This window comes from Diorhabda carinulata, chromosome 1, assembly GCF_026250575.1.
Source record: "Diorhabda carinulata isolate Delta chromosome 1, icDioCari1.1, whole genome shotgun sequence".
Taxonomy (NCBI): Eukaryota; Metazoa; Arthropoda; class Insecta; order Coleoptera; family Chrysomelidae; genus Diorhabda; species Diorhabda carinulata.
Window position 1 is genome coordinate 10,801,774 of NC_079460.1, and position 20,115 is coordinate 10,821,888.

Genomic DNA, 20,115 nt, shown 5'->3' on the forward strand with positions numbered 1-20,115 from the left:
CTTATACTACTTAGAAAATATTCTGAGGTATAAATTGCTAAAGATTAGAAGCAAAATATTATCTACGACACTTATATATTATTGTAAACACTGTTATACATAACAGTCAGTATGTGGAAACAAAAAAAACTTGAAATAAAATTCTTTATTTTCTATCCCCTTTTTTATTCTATTTTTATTTTTCATAACAATTCTTGGCAACATTTTTAATACTCTTCACAAGTACAGTCTAAAAGAGATAAGTGAAACACCTAACCTAACCTAACCTAACCCAACCCCAATTTTCGGTGGAAATTTCAAATTTAAAACGTGATCTACAAGAATTTATTTCTATTCCTTTTTTGTGCGTTAATTCTTCCATGATATCTACTTGGTTGTATAATAGATTTTGATTATATATAGTGTTATAGTTTATTTCAGAAAGGTGTGAGTGATAAAATCTCATCAGGTATGCGAAAGGACCACTCGATCAGCTAGATCCATTGTATCATCAATTAACAGCCCCATCGAACCCCTTACAAATTGGTTAACTGAAAACTCGTAAAAAGGAAAGAATTTTATTTTAACAGAATAAAAATTAGACATTATTGTACATAGTACACATAGGTACACATATTTTTTATTGAACGGTATACAAAAAATTCATTATACAGAAATTAAATTATAAAAAATCATAATTTTCTTCGTCATATGAGGAACTGCCATCTCCTCTTGACGTTATAATTAACGAGTCGACGGTCAGATCGATCAAGTAGTCAAGATCCCACATTTTCTCCTCTTCTTTAATGACAATAATTTCGGCCGTAAGTAGAATTGACAAGTTCTGGCCATACTAAACTATCAACTGCTGTAGCTAAGCTTTCTTTAAAAATAGCTCCTTGTATCTGTGATGAGTTCAAAATAGGTAAAATTGAGTTCAGCTTGAAGGAGTTTGGGCCTATTGAACCATCGAAGCTTTTCTAGCATTTAAAAAGGTAGAATTTGAAATTTCCTTTCTTTTGGAATTCGTAGAATATGGTTATGTCAGCGCAATAATCTTTGGCATGGTCTTGGAAGATGGAGGTTACAATGAAGGGTTGGGGTTTCAATTTATTAGGAAAATCTCACAAGTGGTATTGGGATTAAGGAAATATTTGGGAGCGCTAGTGTCTATAAAGAGTTTAAGGATATTTGAGATAGTTAAGTAGAGTTCTCTTCTATTTTGGTTTTCTAAATATTAATCGTTGTAAGTAGTTTCCTCTTCAAATCTGTTAATGTCATAATCATAATTCTCATTAACATATTCGATAATTGTTTGTATGCTTGAGGTATTTCAAAACTATTCCAACTATTTTGTTGTTGAGGTCTACTGTATTGTAGGATCTTCATAGGAAATCTTGACGTTCCAGGCAATACTTTTTGATGTTGTGAAGTTAATTGTTGACCTATGCTGGTGGTCTAGGCCTAAGTTGTTGATGTTAAGGCTGCAAATGTGGTTTGAAGGGTGAAGGTTGCCATTGCGGTCTGAAGGTCAACGGTTGCCGTTGCAAAGACATAAGGGGGGTTGGTGATTATTGCTTGTATGTCTGCTGGTTGTTGGTTGGGTGTTTATCGTTTTCTGGAGATATCTAATATTTTTCTCGTGGATATAGTGCATTGCCGTTGATAGGTCATTAGATCGCCTTATTGTGATAGTAGATCCCAAGAGTTCCCGAAGTTCTGCTAGAAAAGTCGTTAATGCTTTTTTTTGGAAAAAGCTCTTCTTAGTTGCCTTTATATTAATACGCTGTTGTGAAGTTGATATTGTATTTAGAACACCCATCACTTCACGTAATATTGCTGTGGGGATTCAATGTCTCCTTCACGTATATTAACTAAGTCTCGTATAAGAGAGTTCTCATTATGTTGGTTTAGCTATTCCTGTCAGAATATTTAAGATTCCTTAAAATAAGAGATGATTTTGGAAGCTTTGGTTGTTGTTACTGTTCCGAAAATGGCTTAGCAGAAAGTTGAATGTATTTATGAAATTGTAAAACTCGTTGGGATTTCCATCGTTAGAGGAAAAGATATCTAGGTGTTTTGTATTGAAGTACGAGTTTGGGTGTGTCAAAATTTAGGATCAGTGGTATTAGTATTGATTGAGGAGTGTGTGCGTGAGGTGTATCGTGCATATAGGTAAAATCATTTGGAAAGCTATGATTTCTTACTGACTAAAGATAATGCTGAAGTGCATTTCGGTGATAACTATTACTATTTTCTATTTTGTCTTCGTTTAAAAACTTCTGGATCAACTTCACTCGGTTTTCCAAAGGTTTTTCTTATTCTACTTTCTCATATTCCAGTGCTTCGAATTAACTTTAAAGAGTTTTCCAAAGGATCCAAAGGATTCTATTTTTTCTTCATAACTTATGCTTACTTCTAACACATTATATACTATTATATACTAATATTAGTACTAACAATTGAATTTGATGTTCTTAAACCGTGATAGGTAAGTCAGAGACCTCCCAAAAATTGGTATCTGGTATCAGGGTTATCCATTTAAAATGTTGACTGATGACTTCATATCACAAAAAACGTGGTATAAACAGCAAATACCATTTTTCATTAGTCATAATTAAACCACAAATTCGGTGTTTCGCCCTTTTTGCCCGATCCTGTATATTAAGCATAATAAGGCACAATTTCTATAACACTGTTACATCAAGGCAATTGTACTAAATAAACTCAAAACGACAACCTCATATTTTTGCATGATATTTTTATTGTAGTGAGTGATGATATATATCGAGCACATTTAAGATGTTTTTTTTTCAAGAATTTCAGCAACAGGATGGGCATACCAGCCTTACTACAGAGTCCGGCATATTTCAAAAAATGTTATTGAATATCAGATTGCTCAAATTTGTTGAAGCTTTTAATATAAGATTTTGTTACGTTACACAGAGTCTTTCAAAAAATATGAATACGTTAATGTGAGAATCTTGGTAAATCAACTGTCTGTACGGACAAAATTTAATTCTAGCTAACGTAATATGATGCATTACCTCCAGAATCGATTGAATTCTAATAATTTTTTTCTGTATAAAAGGTGGACGGAAATTTGAAACTCATTTCATTTTTCATTCAAATGGTATTTCCTAAGACAAATAAAATCTTCTCTTATATTAAATCTTTAAAAAATGTGAGCAATACGAATTCGGTATAATGTTTGTTTGGTATATAACATAATTTGAGATGATTTCCAAATAAGGACTTCAACAAAAATTTTTGATATCTTTTAAAATAACGCATATAACGAACTTAGTCGTGAGGTTGGTGCAGCCTGTATATATTTAGCTTTTATTATCCAAAAGAGCATTTCTCTAAAATTACTAGAAGTGTTAGACAGAAATAATATTTGAAAGCTTGAATAAAAATTTGGAGGTCTCTATGTCTGGTTAAGAAGTGGTTGCATTAATAATATTTTGTTAATTTACAAAAATTATTAGTGTAGGTTTTAGTACCTGGAGTATCTATGCACATTCATTGTTATAATAAGCATATATAATACATTTGAATGATATTGTGCATTAGAGGTAATCTAAATACAAGTACTCACATACCTTCGTCATCTGAAGAATAACTATTATACTGAGTTGAACTTTTAGATTGATCTTCGTCCATGTATAATTCGGACTGCTTCGAATTTCTACAGTATTTATAATTATCACGATTATTATAAATGTCGTTTTTAGCACGGTAAGCAACATTTCCTTGGATTTTTCTATTTAAAGGTGATTGCAACATACGCTGTTTCCATTCCAAAAGCCTTCTAATCGACTCTTCTCTCTACAAAATTTTTGCAAAATTTACTACATATGGTTAATAAAAAATTTTTAGGCAATAAAAGAGGGAGAAGTAAATGATTACTCAAATCACATTTCTTCTAATTTCTATAATTTAATAAGTTCATATTTAAATAATTACCTTCCTTTCTCTATCTCTATTAATGCTTCTAATACTGTCAACAGATGATCGATCTACTTGGGAAGGTGTCTGAGGTAATCTAGCACTAGCTGACCTAGTAATGAGGTCGTACTCCGCACTACGGCAATTTCCAAACATATAATCTGAGCTGAGGGAATCACATTCTATAAAAAGTTTTGTATCTATGTCAGTGCTAAATTCTTTTGAGATACTATCATCACTTAATACGCTCTTACTTCTTACTGGTTGGGATTTGTGCATATCGTTTACTTGTATTTTGTTGTTTTCAGGTATATGATTATGTGCTTGAAGTCTGCCTACAAAAGGATAGGTGTTTTCATGAGTTGGACACGTAATTGACTCATTCATATTATAAATTATTTCGTTATTATGTTTAATAGGTTTATTTTGCAGATATTGAGCCGATTTTCTCATTTTTTCGGCGTATCTCTCCTTAGAATAAAAATAGTTATGGTTATCAGTTGAATTAGCATTTATTTCTAAGCTAGATTTAGGGCGTGGTCGTTGTTTAAGTGGCGTTAAATCATCTTGTAACTTGTGATTTAATTCGTATTCTAAAAAGTCAGCACTATGGGGTCTCACGATATTGACATCTGAATTTTTTCTCATTTGAGGAGCGGCACATTGTATATTTTTGGTTGGTCCAACCATGTTTACTGGTGTATAGTACCGATGAATGGGAATTACTGGTAGCAGATTATTTCTTTTAACAATATTACTATGGCCTACAGGACTAACAGGTCTTCTATACATTGTTTGTTGTTCACTATATACATCTTCGTAATCTGTGGAAAACGGATGGCTTAATTTTGATCTTCCATAAGTATCTGGGGTTCTTCGTTCAAAATCATGATTAGCCTGTAATAAATTGAAACAGTATTTCAAATTTCTCAGTTCGTTTCATCTATATTTTAATATTTAGTTCACATTAGAGGCAAAGTCAAAGTAGTCAAAATAAGGACGAAATCAACTTAGAATTTTGTTCTAATAAGAAAAATTAATTTTTCCTTGATCCCTATATCTCAAATATATAGCAGTAATCCATCAAATTATTTGTAGTTTTATTAGAATTTACAAAATAGAACTATAACTTTTACTTAAATTATTAATATCTTTTTTATCATTTATAGCTTTTTCGTTCTTGTGGATGTGAATCATTTCTAAAAATTCTCTTTTTCGTTTCAAGAATTTTTGAATCTTTATAATTGAATTTATGTTTTTTTGATACTTCATGGTTCGTTAATGCAGTTCTATTTTTTTTAACGTATTGATGACCTCTTTTTCTATTTTCTAAATACTGAGATGTTTGCCCAATGTAGAAAGCGTCACAATTAGTACAACGCACTTGATATATATTACTTCTTTTGTTTTTTGGTTTTCTAGATTTTAGTTTAGTGAAATATTGGGATAATGCATTATGTCCTCTATGTTCTTTATCATTTTTTACGGATAATTATTTTCTTTCAATGCAGTTTTTTCTTTTTGAATAGCTAAGCATCTAAATTCGGGATCTGATAGTTGGATAGATCTATCAACCAAACTTATTATTACTGATCTTTTTTGTGACATAGGATGACTCGAATTGAAGTTTAAATATTTTGAGGACCAAGTTAGTTTCGTATACCATTATGTTCTTATGTTATTGTTAATTTTATATAATGTGACATCAAGAAAATTTATTATATTATTTTGCTCAACCTCGATTGTGAATTGAAGTTTTTCATGATAGGAATTGAATTTTCTATTTATGTTTTCAATTTGATTCTTTGGTACAGCAGTAACGCAATCATCTACATACCAAAGAAGAATGGAATATTTATATCAAGTTTGCTTAGGACAGTTTCCTCAAGATCTTCCATTACCAATTAGATCTAAGAAATAAGAAATATATATATATATATATATATATATATATATATATATATATATATATATAATATTAGTAACTAATACTTTAACAATAATAACAAAACATTTTATGGTAATATTGAAATATTGTCAGTAATTGAAACTTTGATTACAGTATAATTTTAGTATTAAATAGTCAAATGCATTATGAACTTTGAAGCCCCTCTATAAAAATTATCCATCAGCCAGAACGGTGGAGAGAATTCTTTAGTATTGAACCAGATGTAGTCGTTTGTTATAAAAAGTACTCTTTCCTTAATGAACTTATTTTGGGAACTTGACCAGAGTACGAAAAACCATAAGTTCGCTAACAGATTTATGCTTCGCGTAACAATTTCCAATTACTCACCTGAAATTCACCACCAAAAGTAACATACTCCCTATTGTTTTTAGAACTGTAATTGACAGAGGAATAGTTAGCACCAGGTGATTTTTCCAAGGATCCTGGATCTACATAATGAAGAATATATCGGTCTGAAATATCAGAACTGGGAAATAAACCATCATTAAGTCGCCTTGGTTTTGGAGGTGCATTGGCGTATAATGGTTGATTAAAAGAGCCGTGATCTTGTAAAATACTGTTTGATGGAGGGAAAGTAAGATGAGATGAAGGCGTTTTTTGATAATTTCCTCCAGGCCACTGACAATTATTATCTACTATTTTCTGTTGAGCAGGTGTATTGTGAATATATGGTTTTTGCTCTCTGTAATAAAAATCATTATTGAGTTAATGGATAGGCTCCGTTCCAATCTTCATATGTTCAATAATTGGATTGGAAAAATGATCAAGCATGGTTTCGAGTTATGTTTCGTTAATCAGAGAAACAAAATATTTCATTAATAATTCAATTTTATTGAGAACAAACAAAACTAGAACCCTAAACGACATTTATACGCAATGTCAGAAAACACATAGTTTATAATAAAACCGTTTCAAACGATAGGAAAAAAAGATTTTGGCGTCATTGGACATAATGTAGCTTTTGGTAGGTTTGTAAGTGAAAATTCATCGTCATAAACCAACTATATTACAAATAATCAGAAAGTGTGATTGCAATAGTGAAAAACCATACATAATTAGGTAATCTTCGACAATAGACTACAATTTGTAACCTTTAGTTAGTCTACCTCATAAACGTTATTGTTTATTGTGTCCAGTTATTTTTGTATTATTTGTTACTTTCTTATACCCCTATTTACTAAATCAGTAATAATCTACTAAGGCGGTTTAACAAAAACATAAAAAGTTACTTTAGTGCGTAAAAAATATTATTATTTAAGTTTAAAATTAGACAGTAATCGGAAAAGGCTAAATTAGATGAATATGACGAATAAGGAAATACATCGTAATTGAGTTCGGCTAATTATTCAGCAACAATTGCGGACGAATGAGCAATAAATCTTTGGAATCCCAGAACACGATAGCCAAGACCTTATTAACCAAAAAACTGTTTTTGCTTTCATGGATAAAGTCTATTGCTTCGACTATATTTTGTTTTGGAGAGGAAATATCCACTTTAAAATAAACACACATTCTAATTTTTTTACATAGGTACTAAGCTGAACTTGATATGCATTTATTATACATAGCAAATTGTCGTTGGTTATAAAACCAGTGAACCACGAAATCTTTTTCGGAATTCTAATCCACAATTTTTTCAATCAAATTTTTTGATTATTGGAAAAGTGTGACTTCCATTCTGCCTGTGATATTTTGAAAAGATTGCCCAACAGAAATCAGAGTTAGCGGTTTAAAACAACTTATTTTGAAATTCAAAATGGTTTTTTATATGATGTGATAGCTACAAAATTAATGGAGTTACATAAAAAAAGAATTTTAAATTTTTTTGTGAATTATAGGATATGAAAAAGTTTCAAATTTTGGCGCATGGAGTTTTTCTGTTGATGCTAAGTTACCTATAGGTACATTTGAGAGTACCAACAGATAATATATATAGCTCAGTATAAAGCAGCAGTCATTGAGAATTTTTTTTTCTATTATACAATATGTTAAGATATTTATACTACATAAACGAAACCATTTGAATTAAAAAAAAAGTAGAAAAAACTATAATATTGGTATTTTTCGATAAGGGGCGGTTATTACCCCTTAAAAAATTTGCACACCTTGCTACCATGTAGATCTTTATATGGAGGGTAAGATGAGCTTAATTCTAAATTTTCAGGAAAATTGGAGCTGCATTAAAGAATTCGGAGGTTTGACACCTTGAATGCCTGCACTATTCTTATCAAGAGTTTATCTTGCATAGATGTTCTTTAATTATCAGTAAGACTTTTATAATAATTCTGTCTCCAAGATATTTTGCATAATGGTCGAATATTTTTAATCAAAACTTTTTTAGCTTCAGCATCTATCCATTCATTCATATTTTTGGTCATTTTCTGCATGGGTTATTTCTAATAATCATCTGACTGCAGATATATCGTCAGTATTTGTTGCATCAAATGGTGATTATTTTTGTTTCACTAGAAGAATCACCTTCAGTATTTGAAGAACTAGAATAAGTTACTTCAACATTTTATCACTGACCTGCATCTCATCAGCTAATGAGTTCAGTTTATTTTGTTTACTACACAATTTTTCGCCATCCTGGTTATCACTTATTTATTTTATGGCTGACAAGATCAATTTATTTTATTTTAGCATCTGGCAAGACATCGATGGTTATTTATTTTTTTTATCATCTTGAAAATAATGTATATATATATATATATATATATATATATATATATATATATATATATTTCAAGTGGTAGCTGTGTGGAGTTTTGCTTAGTAAATCATCAAATCCAAGATTTCTCTGCTTTTTATTTAAAACTCATCTATATGGAACATCATCAGAATCCTGTTAGGCAAAATTTGATAAAGGCATGTGCTGACTAAAAAGTGAATTAGTGGAAATGTATAAACCAAAAACTTACATGTTAGTTTGCATCATAGTTGCTAAATTTAAATTATATATCCATTGTTTCATCAGTTCTTGTGAATCTGCAGCTAATATATAAGTTCTCATATTAGCATGTTCACACTTGAAAGCGTATTTTTTTCCAATTTTTTCGTCAGGTCTACACAGAGATACTTTGTATGAAGGTAGCAAAATTGACCCAAGTATTTTCTCTTCTTCAGGACCTAAAAACAAATGAAATCTTCAAAGTAGTTCACAACGGAACATATAAAACAAAACAAAATATTTGGATTGAAAAATAGGGAGGCAAATATTTTATCAGTATATATTTGTACATTCTACTGTAGATTATTATTCAGAGGTATAGTTTCCGTTATTTATATTGGATGAGGATATATTTTTTGAATAATAAGAAATCTCTTTTATGCGCGGTTACTACTTACTACAGTCCTTGCAAGAAACTATATAGCAATTATTCAGAGTTGCTATTTTTAAGGAGTGACAGATACACAGAATATCAATTGACGTACAACAATAATTCATTTTTGATATAAAAACTAACCCATCGTAAGCAAATATCTGTCATTAACAATCTTCGATATCACCCAAACAAAATCTTTTTCGAATCTGAGGATGATGCAGAATTATTCGTCGCTTATTTTAGGATGTTTGCTGTATAATAGGAACCAACAGAACATGCAAAAAGCCAACTTACTTTATATATTTGAAAACAGAAAAATAATAACAGTTTGTATGCCAAACGTAATATTGTCTAAGTCGCTGACATATGAATAAATTATGTAAATTATGGAGTATTCGTTATTCATGTGTAAACACTAGGTATTTGTTATTTTCGGTGAGTCTCTATATTATTGTCACACTGACGTGACCTATAAACATTGATAGAGTTGCCTAAGAAAATCACGCTGGTTTATTATGACATCACAGGTTATCTATAAAATATTTGTGACACGTTTCAATGTTATCGTTTCATACAATCGGCCTTAACTGATTTTTGTAAAATTATATTTCCCGAAATTGTACAAACTTTTTTACTATCATTAATTATCGATACAAAATTACTACTCGTTGTTTGATTTTTACTTCACCATCGCTACCTTATTCTGTATGCTAATTCAATTGATGTATATGCCTCAACTTATGTCATATTTCACCCTCACAGGCTAAACATATTTCATTAATATTATTAGGAATTATTTTTTTCAAGTAATTCTCTAATTTTTTTATTAGAGTAGTTGATTCAGAATAGATAGATAATAAATAAACTGGGATAAAACGTGTTTTTGATATTCATGCTGCAAGCGACTATTCGTAAATTTTATATGGGATAATTTTAATTTAAGAAATGTAGGTAATCGACTTTTCTTTTTTGCATTTGAGTTGAAAAATTCTTCGGTTTTTCTGTTTTGCAATTTTGTGGAGGATATTTTCGTAATTTTCAGGTTCTGTTTGACTTCATTTCCATATGCAAGTTCAATGTTATGGTAGGTAGGAATTATTTCATCTATGCCGGTATTTCTTTAATTTCTCATTTCTTAGACCTTTCATATTAATATGTTTGTTTTTACATCGTCTTTATTTTAGGACTGTTTTTTTTTATAATTTTTGAAAGATCAAAATTTGACGTTTCGACTACTTTCAGTCTTTATCAAATAATAATACATAATACATTATCCCAATATTTCACTAAACTAAAATCTAGAAAACCAAAAAACAAAAGAAGTAATATTATATATTAAGTGCCTTGTACTGATTGTGACGCTGTCACAAACATCTCAGTATTTGAAAAATAGACTAAAAAGTCATCAATACGATAAAGAAAACTGCATCAACGAACCAGAAATATCAAAAAAATATAAAGTTAATTATTAAGATTCAAACATTTTTGGAACGGAATCTAATACATGAAAAATTGTATGTATTATTTTTTCTTATTGGATTTGTCTGTGAATGTGGATTTATTATTACGTTATTACAGTTAATTGACAATTCTATTTACTTTGATTATTTATTGAGGGAGTTTTGAGTTGTTTTATTACTTCAAAGTGATATTCGGGTGAATTTACTTTCATAGCTCTATCTGCTAATCTTATAATGACATTTGTGTTTTTGGATAGTGTGAATTATAGCTTAATTATCGTCCAGACCATGTATATTTTGTATAATTTAGTTGTAATTATTATTATTGGTTTATATGGTTATTGTTTTCTATATTTAAAGTGAATTGAATTTTACGGGTAAATATATTGGATTTTATAATATGGAATTGCAGCTACACAGTCATAAACATAGCTTTTGAAAAAAAAATACATTGAATTTCAAGTTTTTTAATCATTTTTCTTCTATATATTCCTTTACAATTACATTACGTTATATATTTCAAAATTAAAAATACAAAAAATCGAATTTTGTTTTTTCTTTTAAAAAAATTAGTAAATTGATAACATTTTTGATACATACACGGAAAAGATAATTTCTGGAAATGGTTCGCATACATAAAAACGAGAAAGCTATCAATTATAAAAAAGACCTAAATATTTTAAGTAGAGTTTATAGTTTTATTTTATAAATTTATTATTATCTATATAAATATAGACGGCCGCTACACATTTTTGAGATATGAAAACTAGGAATAAATTTTTTTTCTTGTTAAAACAGATTCTATTTTGATTTTATTTTTATTTTGATATTCATGATGTGAGTGATCTGTTGATTGATGTAAAAACACAAATTGTTAGTGTCAAATCTTTTGATAAAGACTGAAAGTTAATGAAACATCAATATTATATACTTTAAACGAAATTTTAATTAATAGAGTTCTAAAAGTGAAATAATTTATCAATTTATATATATATATATATATATATATATATATATATATATATATGTATGAATTTGTTGCCTTCAATCTTTTAAGTAAATAAAATATATTATCAAATTTATGTTCATGTTTATGTGATGCAGTTGATGCATTTTCAGTATATTTGTGACCATTCATCCTATTTTCTAGATATTGCATAGTCATTACTTTATAATATTTTGTACAATTTAAACATGGTTTATAGGAAATAACATGCAATGTTTTTGTATTTTTAGTTTTGTTTCTTAATTTAGAGACCTGCAATTTCTTCTTACTTAGCGCAAATTGTAATGGAATATATAGAAGAAAAATGATTGAAAAACTTAAAATTCAAACGCTATGTTCATGACTGGGTAGCTGCAATTCCATATGATAAATATAATGATTTACTAGATGCTTTTAATATATATAACTGTAAAATTCAATTCACCACAAAAATATAAAACAATAACCATATAAAATTTCTACATGTCACTCAATAAAAGCAACGATAATAAAATTAAAACTACATTATACATAAAATAACTGAATTATAATTCACACAAACCAAAAATAAAAATGTCATCATAAGATTAGCAGATAGAGCTATAAAACAATAGCTACAGCTATAAAGTTCATCCGAATATCACTCTGAAGTAATTAAAAAACTTCCTTAATAAATAATCAATATCCTTCAAACTACTAACGTTATAATCCAAATAACTTGAATCCACATTGAGAACTAGCTCAAACCAAGAAGAAAAAAAAACAATGCATATATAGCTTTACCTTACACAAATTAATTATCTAAAACTGAAATTATATCCTATCCAAACATGATATCAATGTATGTTATAAATCTGAAAATACACTATACTCGTTGTATACAAAATGGAAAAGCAAAACTAAAAATGCAATAAAATCGCATATTATTAATTCTATACCATATTTAAATTGCTCAAAAAATTATATAGGAATACCTATGCAATCTCTATAAAATAGGATAAATGATCACAAAAATGCATCAACCACATTACATAAACATAAACAAAATGAAAAAATGTGAATTTGATTTTAAAAACTCCAAAATATCAACTCAAAATAAAAATTATCAATAATTAATAACAATCAAGTTTATTAACTAGTTGGCAAGCTTTCTATTACTTATGTATTCATCATCAGGGACTGAAAATATTTTCAAAGTACATTGTATAAAAGTATAAATTAATCGAGAATTAAAACATTTCGAAATTTTGCACAAATTATTAAATTCATGAGACCATTCAAAATGACCCTTAAATAAATATGTTGGTTGCGATTAAGTTGATATGAATGACCTATATTTTTTTCAAGTTAGAATGTAAACTGAAAGATGTTCAAAATCAAGCTGTATATACATGACAGTTGTTAGACAAAAAAAATTGACCATTCCTTCAAGAGAACTTTCTTCAAGATTAATTTCCAGTAGTTTATTAGCAATAAGTATATCTACAAAAATAATCACCTTTGTAATAAAATAGGCAGTATTCTGACAAAACAAACCACCTTTTCTTCCATAGCATAAGCCCTTCTGATCCTTGTTTATGCAACCAGCCTTGCAATGTTACGGGTGCTTCCAGCGGTCTCTTAGCAATTGGAGATTTCAGTTGCGACGTTGCATTTATTTTTCTCTTAAACAATATCACACTGTTAATTAGATGTTTGAATAAATAGAAAATAGTGATAACTGACCAATTTTGATAAAAGTTGTCCATAAAATTTAATTGAAAACATTGTATTTTTTAAAATTATCACATCGAAATTACTACCTATTCCACGCAACGAATCACCCCTTTTTTCTGGTTGATTCCAAGGCCTTAATCTGCCTACTCCTTGGAATTTTACAGAGGAAATGATATATATACACACTATACACAGTGATTTAATTAAAATTGCCATAAATTGAAAAAAGTCTGATGGAAAAGAAAAATTCGAAACTATAATCAGTAACATTTTTGACTTTCCTGTAAAATTTGATATTTTTTCTCAATAATTTTCAGTAACGGTGATATTACTGGGAAAACAGAATGAGACTGACTAGAAAGATGATAATGAATTATTTTGATAAAGAAGTGTAATACTATATAATTAATCGGAATTCTACTTACCTTTTCAAAATTATTTATTTTAGTAGAATATTGTTGAGCACTTGGAATACTTTTTTGGAAAGGTTGTGGGTGATAATGCGATTGCTCCGGTATCCACATCTGAGGAGTATTTGGTACTACTAAGTTATGTGAAAGATTAGATGCAGATGTGACTTGAGTAGTATTATAGTAAGGTCTTTGAAAGGATTTTTGATACTGAACATAATGATTGTTAAATGAATGGGGACTAGGAATTACATTGATATCTGGTGTCCGAATGACTCTATATTCATTATCAAATCGAGTATGCTGATTGGATTTATCACTGGAATATTTTAGGCCGAGTTGTTGGTTTTCATCTAGGCGGTCAGTAGGTGTATTTTGTGGATGTTTCAAGTAAGTTTCAACTTCTTTTGAATCGTTATACTGTGAAAATGAGCTGCTATGTTGAGTTTGGAAGATCCCTTTCTTTGTTTCCATACTAGAGGGATCCACCCTACAAACAAAATAATATCAAAAAATTTTTTTATACTAGTTTCTATAGAAAAAAATGGTAATAGAACAACTTATGGAATAAAAAACCAATTAATTTAAATTATTTTCTATGTATAATAGGAAAATATAACCAGTATTGGTATAGACTATAGATCCCTCCCAAACAAAAAATATTTTGAATACCGATCAAATTTACATTTTCAAAAACATACATAAAACTTTATGAAGTTTGCTAAGCATAAAATTAGGATAACGCCGAATATATATTTTATTTCTTATTGTTGTAAGATAATGTAATTTATTCAATATTGTAATTTGTTAATTTATGAATTAAGTTTTTTTAAAGAATAAAATTTCGATAGTAAAATTTTCAATTTGCATTTCTTTTTTATTTAATAATTTTCAAATGGTGGGGTGAATTTATACACAGGATGTATCTTACTAACGTAATTTATTTGTGCACTAACACTAAACACACTAAACTATTCATTAATTTTAAAACTAAACACTTATTTACTAATAATTAATGCAATAACTCATTCAAATACTCCACTTGATTCACTTTTTACTATTTCGGTGTGTTGAATATGACATCCTTTTATATACTAACTGGCTGTTAGAGACTCTTTTATATATACTTTCATTTTTGTCGGTCGGTTTTGTTGCTTACGATGCGTTCGCCAAACTTTAGCATTAATTAACAAACAGAGCCCGCTTCATGTTTTATGTCAGTGATTCGTTCGTAACATTCCCCTTCTTAGAAGGAAGTTCCTCCTGGAACTTCTGAATAGCCAGGACTTGATGTTTAAATCGACAAATTGACCCATTTCTGCATTTTCCAGTCTTATGAAAATACCAGGACACCGTCTTTATTGGGTACTAATGATGAGGGGTATAATTGCAAATTAATATGTGTATATAGGTATCTTGGAAGACCACCTCTACCATGTTCTTGATTACCCGCCAATTCAACTAATCACCAGTTTTTTCACTTGGATTCCAACACATGGTCTAGGAGGCTTGAAAAGGTTCTCTCCCCACACACATTACGGTAAATGGATCGATCTTTAAATTCGTTTTTGGTTGTCAGGTAAAAGACGTACGGCGAATTGTGTTTTAGTCTGAGTGTCCTACCGTGGGCAGGAATCTGATCTTCAAGTTTTTCTAATTACCCAAACTTCTTCCGGTCGCCAACTCTTGTGCCTTCTTAGTGGAGTATGCCAGTGAAAAATCTCTCCTATAATGAATCCTATCAAAAAGTTGTTATCAAACCATGTTTTTCGAGATTTATTATATAAAACCAAAAATTTTTTAAAAGAAAATCCAAATTTAATAGTCAAACCATCTGATAAAGATAATGCCACAGTAATTATGGAGAAAACAGTATTTAGATTTATTTAATGAACTAATCCACAATAATACATCGTACATAGAACTTAATGATCCAACTCTAAAAACAACTAATAACAAATTATTAAAAAAAGTTTTTAAGAAAAAACAAATTGACAAATAAACCCAGAAGAAATTAACAAACTCTAACGGTATTTCTGCTAAACTCTACTGTTTACCAAAAATTCATAAGCCTACTCTATCAGCTAGACCCAATTTAGGATCCCATCGAAACCCTTACAAATTGCTTAACTGAAATTTTGACTAAATATTATGATTATCACAAGGATTATTATATAAAAGACTCCTTTAAAATCAAAGAAACTTTTAATAATGATATTGAGAGGTAGACTGAAGGAACTACTAGGCAGAGACTTGCCACCGGTGAAATGCTTAAGGACCAGGGAGACCAGGAAAGCGGTAACGACTTTTTTGACCAAAGTAATGACCAAAAAGGAGAAAGAGGATAGGATCACCCAAGGATAAAATCTTAGGGAAAAAGGAAACATGGGAGGTACGCTGATGTAATGAGAACTTGTCCTCCCGACGAACGCAACTCCTAAGGATTCAGGAAGGAGGAGGGTGGTTTAGTGGGTGAGAGTCACACACAAACTCACAGCATTGCACCCGCCCGCTGTGAGGACGGCATTAGCTTCCACCCCACCTCAGGGCCAAAAAAATAATAGTATGATATTACCACTGAATTACGTATTGTTAGGATTGGATTTAATATTCACTTAAATATATGCCTTACAGCTCTACAATAAAAATGGAGCGATATAAGTGAAAATCGCAAACTTAACAAAGAAACTCTGTTAGAATTAATAACAATACATATTTCTCTTATACTAATAAAAATTACCAACAAATTTTTGGAACACCAATGGGGTCCTCGATATCCCCTATATGAGCAGATTATATCTTGGACTTTCTAATATGTATATGTTATACCCTCCAAAATTTCTTTACAAAAGAAAAAGTAAGTAGATGATATAATTTAATCCCTTTCATAGAATGAAATTGATAATTTATTATTTTATTTCAATAGTTTCAATCTTATATACAATTTACTATAGAAAAGGAGACCAATAAGTTCTGGAAGATATATCAATTATCTTTAGTATCACCCATGTAACACTAAAATTAATTCAATCAAACAGATGAAAAATAGAGTCCTTAAAGTTTCTGATCCAATTTTCATAAAGAAAAACATTAAAATACTTTACAAACTTTAATGAAAACTCATATCCTCCATATCTTTTAAAACGAATTTTGTATAATTCATTTGACATTAACATAAACATTGGATCAATTACTCCTAAGCGTTCTGGAATCTTTACTACATATTTCTTATATTGTATTTGACCGAATACATTAGAGTATACTAAATATATTAGTATACTAAAGTTAGTCCACTTTGGTGTTCCATTGCCATAAAGACGTATATATATATATATATATATATATATATATATATATATATATATATATATATAATGAAACACCAAAGTGGACTAACTTTAATATATTTTTCAAGCTTTCGAATATTTACGTAATGTATATATACCCCTACTGCTATAACAATTTAATGCTAAGAAAGTATAGAAATATGTATAACAATCTTAGTATTTGTTCAATGTTAAAGACAAATTACACGTAGAAAAAGTTATAATGATATTCACAAATAAATGTAAATGAAAATCCAATTATTTTGTCCATTTTTGAAGTTGGAGGTAGACATGATAAAGAGGTTTAATATTGTTATAATGCTCAAAGAAATTCTTTTAAACGAATCTAACAAAGAATGGCTACATATTTCAGTCTATCAAACTGTTAACAATAGAAATAACACGCATATACCAATTGTTACTAAAATTCACTCTAAAAGTTGCATGTCGCATATGTATCTTACCATCCACATAAGTGCCACACGCAGGTAAACATTTCCAAATATATTTGCTCTCAAATTCACCGAAGACAATTTTTAGCGGTTGAAGTAATATATAGAAAAGCACGGGATAGTTGATTTTTAATTCGCTTATACTGGTCACAAGATTGACGGGATATATCCGAGTAACACATATTTAAAAACGGATATTTCATTCTCGTCCGATCACAAAACGAACATAAAGACGTATCTTTCGGAACTAAGATTATAGAGATTGGGGTAGCGATTGTATGGCGCCGGCGTCGTATTAAAATTTTCACCATAGAGGGTGCGGTGGTAATGGAATGGATTTGACACATTTCAAAGATATAGGGATTGTCTTTTTTGGATTTTATTTTTTAACAAGGAAGGTCAAAATTTATATGAAATTATTGAAACATATACATATATATATATATATATATATATATATATATATATATATATATATATATATATATATATATAATACCTAATATTATGTACATAATTTCTAATTTTTATTGTGTTAAAATAAAATTTTGTCCTCTTTACGAGTATCCTTTCGGCACGCCTTTGGCACACTATTTTCAGTATTTGTGAATGGATAACAAATGGCTAAACCCATATATTTTCCCCAACCCGGGTGGTACTACCTGTACTTGATAAAAAAAATTTTACAATAAAATAAATGCCTAACTATGAAAGTGACTTAAATATTTGTTTGGTCACTCTGTGGTCCCTTTGCATACCTAATGAGGTTTTATTACTCTATACCTTTCTGAAAATAATCTATAGCATCTTTCTCCTACTCGTTAGTAGAATATTAATCAAATTTTATTATAAATGAAAATCATTATAAGTAGAAAATCGAATACTATCATCATTGAATCGCCTTTAGATCTCAAAAGGTAACGTGTGATCCATAACCACTACTATGCTCAATAAACGAAATATAAGTTCGGACAACAATAATAATAATAATAATAATACTGATGATTCAAGAGCTTTTACAACTAATAATCAATCCAACAACCAGCTACGAACCAATAATACTATTGAACCACAAGTACTATTCATCCTGTCACTACTCCTGTTTTTATAACCCGAGACTAAAATCAAACACAGCAGAAATCAAGTTCAGTTGTAAATCAAAATCCAAATCCTATTACAAATACAAATCAAACAAATTCAAGTGTAGGTACAAGCCAGCAAACAGACAAACAGATGATAATCCTGTTTCTTTATCTTCTGTGTCTACAAGAAGTTGTTCTGGCAACAGTGTTTCAAAAAGTCGTGTAACAGTTCCTGTAAAGGCACTTATAGATAATGGTAGCCAGTCGACCTTCATAACGCAACAATCAGTTGATAAATTACAATATAAAGTTTACAGATTGCAAAATTTTATTTCTTGCCTAGTTTTAATTAATATAACCATCAAGCTTCCTCAAATCCCAATTGATTTAGATTCCCTGCAAATAGCAAATATAAACAAACTAGACGTGGCAAACCCACATTACATAATATTCCTTTTAACATCGATTTAATGTTTGAGGAGGATATTTTCTATTCGATTTTAACTGAAGGCTTTAATAGCATGGGAAATAACTTCCTTATTTATTAACACCCACTTCTGTTGGGTGATAGCAGGTAATATACAAGCGTGGTGTACTTTACCTGATTTCAAAATGATAAGTTCTAATATGATAATCAACTGAATAATATTTCTTTATTTATTCAAATCCAGGATTACCAAATTTGGGAAAATTGAGGAGTATATTAAGTATATATATATATATATATATATATATATATATATATATATATATATATATATATATTATTATTTCGCCTCAAGCACACCTATAGCTAGGCGATTCTTATAAAAAAGTACAAAAAAAATTTGAATCATTGGAGAAAAGATTTCAAACTAATTATAACTTATTCATTGGATATTAAAAATTCATAAATGAGTACATACATCGATTTAGGTCATGGAAAATATGTTCCTTTATCCTTAACTAATGAAACTAACGAAAATAAATATTTTATACCTCATTTATGTACGAAGCATATTTTTTAAGTAAGTAGCGTTTTGCGATTCCGCCGCCGCAACCCCAAGGTCGGCGTTCCGCACCTACATCTCTTGTCTACGCACTGACGCTATTACAATCTGATTCTTCATCGTGTACGTTTTTTACTGAGTGTTTAAGATGCCCCCGACAATCGTGAGTCCCGCCGATTGTGAAGTACGGGCTGTTATACGATTTCTTGGTGCTAAAGGCGTTACGTCACACCAGAATCGAAACAACAATCCATGGAATGGATTCATCATCACCCAAAAAAGTGAAGTTTAAGCAAACAATTTCTGCCCGGAAAATAATGTGCACAGTTTTTTGGGACAGAAATGGAGTATTGCTAGTGGAGTCTCGGCCTCGTAATGATACAATCAATGCAGCGTCTTATTGTGAGACATTGAACGATCTGCGTCATGCAATCCAGAACAAAAGACGTGGCAAGTTAAGTAAGGGCATC

General features: G+C 29.7%; 1 protein-coding gene across 9 annotated transcripts in view; it reads right to left on the bottom strand.

The window, feature by feature from the left end:
- Positions 1 to 20,115, bottom strand: part of LOC130893998 (uncharacterized) — a 43,341-nt gene that overhangs the window by 21,601 nt on the left and 1,625 nt on the right. For 4 of the 9 annotated variants that reach the window (XM_057800537.1, XM_057800491.1, XM_057800529.1 and 1 more), the window contains exons 1-7: positions 17,587 to 17,781; positions 13,812 to 14,286; positions 13,169 to 13,334; positions 8,821 to 9,028; positions 6,227 to 6,581; positions 3,949 to 4,827; positions 3,585 to 3,810 (exon numbers count right to left, since the gene is read on the bottom strand). In XM_057800537.1, coding sequence (XP_057656520.1) covers positions 3,585 to 3,810; positions 3,949 to 4,827; positions 6,227 to 6,581; positions 8,821 to 9,028; positions 13,169 to 13,334; positions 13,812 to 14,286; positions 17,587 to 17,618 — 2,341 coding nt within the window. In that variant the 5' untranslated portion in view covers positions 17,619 to 17,781. Of the gene's footprint in view, positions 1 to 3,584; positions 3,811 to 3,948; positions 4,828 to 6,226; positions 6,582 to 8,820; positions 9,029 to 13,168; positions 13,335 to 13,811; positions 14,287 to 17,586; positions 17,839 to 20,115 lie in introns of those variants that run through there. The other 5 variants (XM_057800502.1, XM_057800511.1, XM_057800481.1 and 2 more) reach the window with 4 other exon arrangements.